This window comes from Grammomys surdaster, unplaced genomic scaffold, assembly GCF_004785775.1.
Source record: "Grammomys surdaster isolate TR1022 unplaced genomic scaffold, NIH_TR_1.0 63, whole genome shotgun sequence".
In the NCBI taxonomy this organism is placed as follows: Eukaryota; Metazoa; Chordata; class Mammalia; order Rodentia; family Muridae; genus Grammomys; species Grammomys surdaster.
The window spans coordinates 13166013-13176527 of record NW_021604565.1 but is presented as its reverse complement, the minus strand read 5'-3'; the positions used below and the strand labels follow the sequence as shown (position 1 = coordinate 13176527).

Here is a 10515-nt window from a genome sequence, read left to right as displayed (position 1 = left end):
CTTCCTTCCTTCCTTCCTTCCTTCCTTCCTTCCTTCCTTCCTTCCTTGTTTTTTCTTTTCTGAAATAAGAAATGTATCTCTGGTTGTCTTGGAATTCAGCTATGTATGTAGATCAGGCTGGTATTGAACTCCATCTACCTTAGCCTGAGCTGACCACCTCTGGGCTACATTTAATTTCTCAATTCCACACATTCTTCGAGATAGATAAGAGAATCAAGAGGAGAGAGTATAGCACTGGTTAGGAAAGCTGTCTGACCTGCTTCTCCCAGTTGACATGCAGTAAAAGGACAGGGCACCAGTGTTCCTTTGCTCCTGATAAGGCTAATTCTCTAGCCAGGTTTTTTAAGACAGTGAAAGTATATACAGCAGTTGGTAATTTATTGGAATTGTGCTAAATGAGAAAGGGAGACATTTCTCACTTTATTTAACAGTTGACTGGAGTTCCTTATAACTGATGTTTGAGAAGTGACACTTTTAAATGAAAGCATATAATATAGGTCTACTTACATTTCACTATCTCAGGAACCAGAGTCTTCTAGTATCTTTAGTTACTGGTCCATACTTCATTCTTAGAGGAAGGATCTCACTAAGTAGATAGGTATTGATATCATGGAGGTTGCATGCATTAGGGTTTTCCAGAGCAACAGATGCTACAGATACACAAAAAGGCTTTGTTTTAAAAGCCTGAATTGGCTCATGTGGTTATGAAGGCAGAAACATACACCATGATCTAGTTTCTGCAAGCTAGCAGTTGAGAAAAACTAGTATAGTTCCAGTCCAAGTGTAAATGTTTGAGAACCAGAGGAACCAGTGCTGTAAGTCCTGCTCTTGAGTTCAAAAGGCTTGGAAACCAGGGTCTCTCATGTGCAAGAGTAGAAGGAAGATAGCTGTCATAGCTCAAGTGGAGGGCAGACTCACCTTTTCTCTGTCCAGGCCCAGCAGTGGGTTAGTTGATTGCTCACACACATTGGTCCGGGTGAGCCTCTTCTGTATTCAGTCTGTAGATTTAGATCCTGCTCTCATACAATCTAAGTTCTTTTTCCCAACTGCTGCTGCTTTTCTTCATGGTATCAATATTTTGTAGCTTAACAAATCAGCTGGGAATCTTTCTATGTTCTTCATCATTTGTTCTTAGTCTAAAATAGTTAAGTATTTGCTGTACAGTGCAAGCACCTGGGGTGGGGAAGATTGAGAGAGATTTAAATCATAAAGCTGTCAGGTTCCACAGGAAGAGGTGGCTGAGAAGGATATCTTAGTAATGCTAGCCACTTTCAATGAAGAAAGCTGGGTTAGGATGTCCAGCAGCAAACCAGAGAACAAAGACAATATCTTACTTTTCTAAACTTGAGGGCTGGGAGTCTGAATTTAGAGGGAGAACTCTCAAAGTGTAGTTTAGTGAAGGTACTAGATGGATATAAGGCTGTAATTTTAGAAGCTAATTCTGTTATTCCACTCTATTTGGGGGCTGCTACATTTGAGAAATTTAGTAGTTTAGGGAAGGTATCAGAAAGGGAAGGTATGGATGATTCCCTCTTCACAAGGGCAGCATCTAGGACCTAATGAGGTATGTGTGTACATGTATATATGTACGTGTGTGAAGGTACATGTGTGCCCACATCTGAATGTAGAGGTTGGAGGAGGACATTCAAGTTCTTTTGTGTACACTCTGCCTTATTCCCTTGAGACAGACAAGGTCTGTACGGAACCTGGAGCTTACCATTTTTTAGTTAGGCTGGAAGCCAGCCAGTCCCAGAAATCTTGTCTCCACCTCTCCGTGCTCCAGTTTGAGATTATAGGTCATGTAGCCACACCTAGCATTCTATATAGAGATCTAAATTCAGGTCCACATGCTTGTGTAGCAAGTGCTCTCATCCAGTGAACCATCTCCCTAGCCCTACACCTAGGATCTTCCTGGATTTTTTGGTTTGTTTGGCTGGTTTGGTTTGGTTTGGTTTTGAGACAAGGCCTCACTACATATATGTAGCTCTGGCTCTCCTGGAATTCACTGTGTAGACCAGGTTTATCCTGCTTCCTCGATGCTAGGATTAAAGGTGTGTCATGTGCCACCATGCCTATCAATACCTAGGATCTAATATATTGAATTCTATATTAATTCTGTGACCTTATTTAGTCTTTTAAACCATGTTTGATGTAATTGGAGTATGTGTGTGTATGCACACACATGCATACACACACACACACACACATGATGCACGCACGCATGCCTAGGAAGTCTGATGATGAAACCCCAAGTCTGATCATTTCTGAATTAATGTTTTTTTATCTGTAAAATGAGAATAATGAAAAATATTTGTGGCTAAAATTTTTAAATTGCAAATTATTCAGGAAAGAAAAATGGACTGCTTATGTTTCTGCTTCTGGAGTGGTAGGATGAAACATTGACTATATCTTCTGAATTTGCTGTTATGTAGGTTTCTCCCTAATCTTGTTCATATGGCTTTGCAAGAGAGTCCCATTTTTGAAAAAAGTGAATTCTGTATTAGGCTACCATTTGCTAGAATTTCTGTGTCTGTGTTTTGTGAAAATTGAGATATTTTAAGACAACCAATGTTATGAATAAAGGATAGGTATATGGATAATGTTTCTTTAGATCACTAAAGTTCATATGGGAAGTATGTGTGTCTTATTAATAGTAATAACTTTAATGTTTAGCACACAGAGGTCTGTGAGAGTCCACCAAAGTTCTTGTTTGATGTAAAACAGGCATTCTCAATTAATGTAAAAAAGGTATTCCCATTTAGTCACATGTTTATAGATAATTCCCTTGGATCATTTCTACAAAGGATAGTCATTAGATTGTATGGATTTTAAAAAAATAAGTCTTGGGACTGGAGAGGTAACTCAGCAATTAAAAAAGTATTTACTGCCGGGCGGTGGTGGCCCACGCCTTTAATCCCAGCACTTGGGAGGCAGAGGCAGTCGGATTTCTGAGTTCGAGAGTTCGAGGCTAGCCTGGTCTACAGAGTGAGTTCCAAGACAGCCAGGGCTACACAGAGAAACCCTGTCTCGGGGAAAAAAAAAAAAACCACACACACACACAAAAAACCCCCAAAAGTATTTACTACTCTTCTAGAAGACTTGTGTTCCTAGTACCCATGTAAGGCGGTATATAACTGTAACTTAGGCTTCAGGGAATCCGAAGCCCTCTTCTGGCTTCTGTGGTCACTAACACACATGCATACATCCCCCCTATCCCCAACACACACAGTTATACAAACATACACCTAATTAACACATGGTTGTCCGCGCTTTTAATCCTAGCACCTGGGAGGCAAAGGCTGGTAGATATGTTAGTTAGAGGCCAACCTGGTCTATAGTGATTTCCAGGCCAACTAGGACTATATAGTGAGACCTTGTCTCAAAAAAACTAACAGCCTGGTGGTAGTGGTGCACACCTTTAATCCCAGTACTCCAGAGGGAGAGGCAGGTGGATTTCTGAGTTTAAGGCCTGCCTGATCTACAGAGTGAATTCTAGGACAGGTGAGGCCACATAGAAAAACCCCAAAACAAAACAACCCCCACACAACGAATTAACTAACTAGCTAACTAAATAAATAATTTTTTTTTTAGGGAAATAAAAATATCTTGCTGCCTCTGTAACATAATGAGAAACAAAGCATGGTTTCACTTGGGGGACAGAAGACAAACCTATAGGAATTTGTTTTTAAGTGAGGGCGTTTACCAGATAGCTTTTAGTATTGTGGTTGTTAAGTGGCCTGTGCAGCCAAATCATGGAGGAACATTTTAAATTTAAGAGAGAAGGTGAATACCACAAATTGTATCCCACTATTTTGCAGTTGCCATTTCTCAGCATTGTGTGTCTTTCCATAGCTTACATTCAAATTACAATTTGTTCATTTAAGTGCCAGTCAAATACTTAAATGTTATTTTCTTCTTTTACATGGAGATTTTGTGGTTTTGCTTCTTTTCTCCCTTTTACTAACTATACCACAATAGATATATTTATTTGTAATATGTATCCCTACTTAATATATATATAAAGGATGAACTTTATATATAGGGTCCCTGGGCTCAAGAATATATTTCTGTTTAATAAATAATGCTAAATTAGCTCCCCCCACATTGTGCAAGACATGAGGTGATTCTTTCACTGTACTAGTATCAACTCTTTACAGTTTTGTTGGAATCTAAAACGACCACAAATGGTATCTAATGTTTGAGTTTGAATTTTTATTTTTTAGTTGTGATTGTTATTGAATTGTTTTGGGGGGGGGTTGTTTGTTATAATTCTCAAAATGACTGCTAGAGTCTTTATGTAGCTCTCAGATTGTACATTTTTTAAAATTGGTATTGTTGTATAAAATCTACTCGTATAATAAGAAAGCTTATTTTTTAAAACGTGTTTCTGGCTTATTGTGTGTGGTCTGGTTTAGGAGTAAAACTGCTGGGCGTCCATGTGCTCCAGGTTGATAGATGTTGTTAAACAGTTTACAAAGCAGTTTTGCACCATACTCCCCACCACTCTGAGTCAACCTCTGAAATACCAGTCTCCTAGTTTTAGCCACCTTCTAGGAGGGTAGTGGCCTCTCTCTGTAGCTGTAATGACAGTTAATGATGTTGCACATTTAAACATGCTTTTGTGAAGTACTTGCTATGTCCTCTGTCCATTTTTCTTTGGGGTTGTCTATTTTTATGTACTTGTAAGTGCTCTTTGCCTGTTCTGGATACTGGTCTTTTATTAGCTGCTTGTGACATGTGTTCTCCATTCCTTAAACACTTAACAAGAAAGTCTCTTGACTTGCTTTTTGTTATTTAGCTATCTTTTATTTTATGCTGAACACTCGTAATGGTCTGTTCTTTATATTTAGATATGTGAATTTCCTGTAACTGATTTAAAAAAAAAACTTTATTATTATTGTGTGTTTCTGTGGTCACATGACATGATCTATGCATGAATTCAGAGGACAACTTTGAGGAAGGAGTTTTCTTCTTCCACAGTGTGTATCTCTGGAATAAAACTTAGGCTTGTGGGGTAAATACTTTTATGGGGTGAGCCATAGGTCAAATTTCTGATCCCCTCTCGAATAATTTTAAGAAGACCATTTCTGATGCGCAGCATTGTTCCCTTTGGTAAAAATCAAATGTAGTATTCACAGTTTTAAAAAGACTGCATTCTGTTCCATTGGTCCATTGCCATCGTAATAACCATAATTCTGAAATTTTTAGAGATTGTTTCTGGAATGTAGTAGACCCTCTACCCAGAATTTTTTCTTCAAGATTATCATATAAGCTATTCTTAGCTTATTGTGTTTGTATGTACATTTTATTCCCAATTAAAAACAAATTAAAAGTGATGAGGAATCATTTAAGTCAGTGATAGCTAATTGATTTGATTATCTTAGATAATCAAAGTTTTTTTTGTTTGTTTGTTTTTTTTGTTTTGTTGTTGTTGTTGTTTTTTTGAGACAGAGTTTCTCTGTGTAGCCCTGGCTATCCTGGAACTCACTCTGTAGACCAGGCTAGCCTCGAACTCTCGAACTCAGAAATCCGCCTGCCTCTGCCTCCCAAGTGCTGGGATTAAAGGCATGTGCCACCGCCCGGCAGATAATCAAAGTTTATCCAAGACTTTTTAAAAATTTTTTTATTGGTTCTTTTATTTATTTACATTTCAAATGTTATCCCCCTTCCTGGTTCCCCTCCACAAGCCCCTATCCCACTCCACCCCCATCTATACTTTTATAATGATTGTTTCAGCTCAAGTGTAGAAAATCTTTTATTAGGATTAAAGAATGTCCTCATTGCTATTCCAGCATTCATTGTATATTTTCTTGTAAATAATGACTTTAATTTTTAAGCTAATGCTTATAGAACATGTTAAATTTTTCACAGAGAACCTGCAAGATTATAAAAACATATACACAAAATATATTTTTTTGTTTGTTTTTTTAGGACATCTGTGGCAACAGTCTTCTCTTGAAATTTTTCAAGATTCTCTGAAGAAGCCAGTGGGATCTTTTTTACATCATGACTTAATCTGAATGCAAGAACAAGAAATAAGTTTTATTTTTAAGTATAATGAAGGGCTGTGTATGAACATTGACTCTGACTCAGTTCTGATGAGCATTTTAGACATGAGTTTACATCAGCAAATGGGTTCAGATAGAGATCTTCAATCTTCCGCTTCATCTGTGAGCTTGCCTTCTGTCAAAAAGGCACCCAAAAAGAGAAGAATTTCAATAGGCTCTCTCTTTCGGAGGAAGAAGGACAGCAAACGTAAATCAAGGGAGCTCAATGGCGGGGTGGATGGGATTGCAAGTATTGAAAGTATACATTCTGAAATGTGTGCTGATAAGAACTCCATTTTCTCTACAAATACCTCTTCTGACAATGGATTGACTTCCATCAGCAAACAAATTGGAGACTTTATAGAATGTCCTTTGTGCCTTTTGCGGCATTCTAAAGACAGATTTCCTGATATAATGACATGTCACCATAGATCTTGTGTGGATTGCTTACGACAATACCTAAGGATAGAAATCTCTGAAAGTAGAGTTAATATCAGTTGTCCAGAATGCACTGAACGATTTAATCCCCATGACATTCGCTTGATATTAAGTGATGATGTCTTAATGGAAAAATATGAAGAATTTATGCTTCGACGGTGGCTTGTTGCAGATCCTGACTGCAGGTGGTGTCCGGCTCCAGACTGTGGGTGAGAACATATCATTTGGCTTTTCCTGATTTGTTTTTTTCTGGGGATAAAATAGAATTTTCTTGTAGTCTAAAGAATAGTCTTAACATACCAAATAACTTATCCACTCAACAAATATTTTGGGTATATGCCATATTAAGTATTAAAAGTCAGAAATCCTAACTTGTTTTTATATTGTCTCTGTTAAATTTTCACTTGCATTTTGTGACGACAACTCCTAAAATGGTAGGGATCAGAATTAAGGTATAAGCAAATAGGATTTCCCTATCCATAGGCAGTTTTTATTGGGGGAAATTACGGAATGTTTGTATTAGGATTATTTGTTGTCATAAATAAATGGCCCTTTTGAAAGGCATTTTATACCACAGACCTGTATATTCATGTCCATATGGAAACATCTTCAGGTCTCAAGATTTGCTCCACTCAGGAGTTAAATAATTCATTTACCTCAAGTTCTAAATGGCATGTCATTTTCTCAGCATTTAAAATAAAATAATTTTGCATATGTATTTGATTATTGTGTAACAGCAGCCTACAAGTCATACATTTGTTCAATTGTCAGAACTAAGAGAAACCAGTTTTATGCTCTTTTTACAATGATGAGGAGGAGATAGCTCAATTGGCAAAAGTACTGATATGCAAACATGGAGATCTGAGTCTGTATCACCAGAATCCATGTTAAAAAAAAAAGCTAGGCATGGTGGACATACCTGTAACCTCAGTGCTAGGAGGCCAGCAGAGACAGGTGGATTCTTGAAGGTCGTCCTCCAGCCAGTCTAGCTAAATTAAATAGTTATTGAATGAAGACAGCTAGTATCAGCCTCTTAATCCCCATGCATGTGCCTCCAAATTCTGTGTGTGTGTGTGCATATCCTACACTTACCACATACACACACATACAAGACTACTAAATAGTAAAAGCCATGAATAGTAAAATGTAACATACCAGTAGTACACCATGCATTATATAAATAGAGTATGAAAACCCTGAATTCCTATATCATTTCATTATATAGGTCCAGGAAAGCTATGATGTGAATTTAGCAAATTATGGTTTCAAAATTCATTGCCTGAATCAAACTAATTTTCAAGAACTTGTTGAATAAATTTTCAGATTGTATATAGTCTATATTCCCTAATTTTAAATGAGGAAAGTTGCATATTTTGGCAAATCTGTGAACACACAATTATCTACCAATGGTTACTGTGTGATATAAAGCTTTAAAAAACTTATTTAATAGTTCATGATTCATTAATTGTATAAAACTCAGATACAGTCTAGTATAAGATTTGAATTATGTTTTCTGATACTAAAGAATGTCTATTACAACAAAATCTTACATTAAAGATACTATATATAGGGTTAAGGGTGTATGTAGTTAAGTAGGCAAAGTGCTTTCCTAGTATGTATGAGGTCCTGGGTCTAACCTCCAGCACCATATAAAGTGAGTATGTTGGTGCATGCCTATAATTTTAGCACTTAGGAAATGGAGCAGGACAGTCAGAAATTTAAGGTCATCTTCAGCTACATAGTAGATTCAAAGCCACCCAGGACTGTATAAGACCCTGCCTCAAAAATAAAATTAAGTAAGTATGTACGTATATATGTAAAAAGAAGGTAACTCTTAAACTGGACCAAGGCTAGCTGAACTTCCGAGTATAATGGTAGAACCAAACTCCGGGATCTACGATGAGTTATACTCTGTGTCTAGAAAAATAGGATTAAGTCTATAACTTTCAGATAACTTGAGCAAGAGACTGTATCCTGTTTAAACAAACAGCTTAAATGTGATTGTTGATTGTATCACTCCTGAGCCTATGGACCAATTTTCACAATATTTTTACTGGTAGGTACAATGATTCGCAAATCATTCTTCTGTAATTAGATTTTAAGGTGGGCAAACAATTTACCTAAAAGTACCTTTCTAAGAATCATTACATCTAATGCTACTGTAAAACACAGAGAAATGAGTCTTGTATATGTCATGTAGAAGAAGAAGAATGTGGTTTTCTGTGTATCCTTCATGGAACCCCAAAATACAAGTTATTTAATGAAATGTTAGAAACTGGTCAACATTAACTGGGACAGTTAAATCTAAGAGACCCGTAACAAAATAAGAGAGTAGAGGTAGTTATAAAAGGAAAAAAAATAACAAGAAAATATACATGGATTATTTACTCTCTTGCCACATTATGTATTAAAACTGAATACACCTTACAATAGAGAGATGAACACCAAAGAAAAAATAAGGAAAAAGCATTTATGATGATTATGTAAATTTAGTAAAGAATTCTCCTTCATTAATTTGGATCTAGAGTAAGTTGGTGTTGATGATTGTCAACAGACTTAACCACAGAGGACAGAAAACTAGCTAGGATTCCTTTATTCTTACATTATCGTTTGCACTGACTCTCTAGACAGTAAGAGCATATTTTATATGTAGCTGGTAATGTTATAAGTGTTACTGGTACTGTACAGAAAACTTTACCACTAACATAAAATTTGTATGCATAATTTGAGCACCATGTGAAATGGATTTGAGAATCCAGTGTGGGTCCTTGCAAGATGGTGCTCTTAACCATTGAGCCATATTTCTAACCCTTGATGCTGCCATTTTATGAACAGATCCACAGAATGGCTGTCTTAGCGTTAGCCTCCCTCCTGATCTCCCATTCTGCTCCTCTTCTAGCCTCTTCCATTTCTGTAATAAAAGATAAGATATGGAAGAGGTTTAGAATAAATGTCTTTAACTTTTCACTGACATTACTGTTTTTATATAAAAACTTGACTTTAAATCATAGATAGTTTAGAGTTGAAAATAAAATGTAGATTCTTTGGACCGCCTCTGAGACTACAGTGAATTAGCTAGCTATTCTTTAAAAAAAAAAAAAAAAAAACCCAACTTAAGTATTATATTTATGTGTGTGAGTGTTTTGCCTGCATGTAAGTCTGTGTACCACTTGGATACGATGCCATGTATGTAGGGCCCATGGAGGCCAGAAGAGGGCATTGATCCCTGTGCTTGGAGGCACTGACCATTGCGAAGTGCTTTATGGATGTGAGTGCTGGAAATGTAACCCAGTTCCTCTGTAAGAGAAGCAGTGCTCTTAACTGCCGACTCATCGCTCTAGCCTCTCATTGGTTATCTTAGAATCCAGGGAAATGAAATTATGCTAAATTCCCCCTTTTAATTTAAATTGCCATTAATTCTGTATTATTTCAACAAATTCTCCCAGAAGTAAAATAAAATTTAAGGTGAAAACGTTGAATGTGAAGAATGGGCTGAATAAGGAAGCAGTAAATCAGAAGACAGGGAATGCCCTGTGTCTTCAAGTCTTGTACAGTTATGCAGATGGTCTTGAAATTTAATACAATCTTAGTTATGATTATTACTTAAATTTGTTGCCAGTAACAAGAGGAACATCAAAAGCCCCTAACTTTCCAGGAAATGTTTGGTATTTTAAAAACAAACAGAACAAAAACTTAAATGATAGACTTATTTGATGTTGCTTTCAGTGAGAACTAGAAAGCTCTGAGTGTTGACAGTTGATTTGTATGTTTTACCTATGTGCACCTATAGGAATAGAGCTGCTTCCATGTATCATAGTCTGTTCCTCTCCCCCGTTACCATTTTACAGAGCTGTAGAACAGTCTCACGTGTGGTCATCACTTCTGCCATAGAAGGATATTGGCAGAGATTCGGTGTGTTATATGATAAAACATGGTGCCCAAGGATGAGTCCATCCCCATCATAGTGGGGAGCACAGCAGCAGCAGTCGTGGTGGAAGGAACTGCAGAGAGCTGGCAAGCAGCAGGCAGA

At 37.0% G+C, this 10515-nt stretch overlaps 1 protein-coding gene across 4 annotated transcripts in view; it reads left to right on the top strand.

The window, feature by feature from the left end:
- Rnf19a (ring finger protein 19A, RBR E3 ubiquitin protein ligase) overlaps nt 1–10515 on the top strand; it is a 43705-nt gene that overhangs the window by 11265 nt on the left and 21925 nt on the right. For 3 of the 4 annotated variants that reach the window (XM_028766414.1, XM_028766406.1, XM_028766430.1), the window contains exon 2: nt 5932–6694. In XM_028766414.1, coding sequence (XP_028622247.1) covers nt 6021–6694 — 674 coding nt within the window. In that variant the 5' untranslated portion in view covers nt 5932–6020. Of the gene's footprint in view, nt 1–1547; nt 1565–5931; nt 6695–10515 lie in introns of those variants that run through there. The other variant, XM_028766421.1, reaches the window with a different exon arrangement.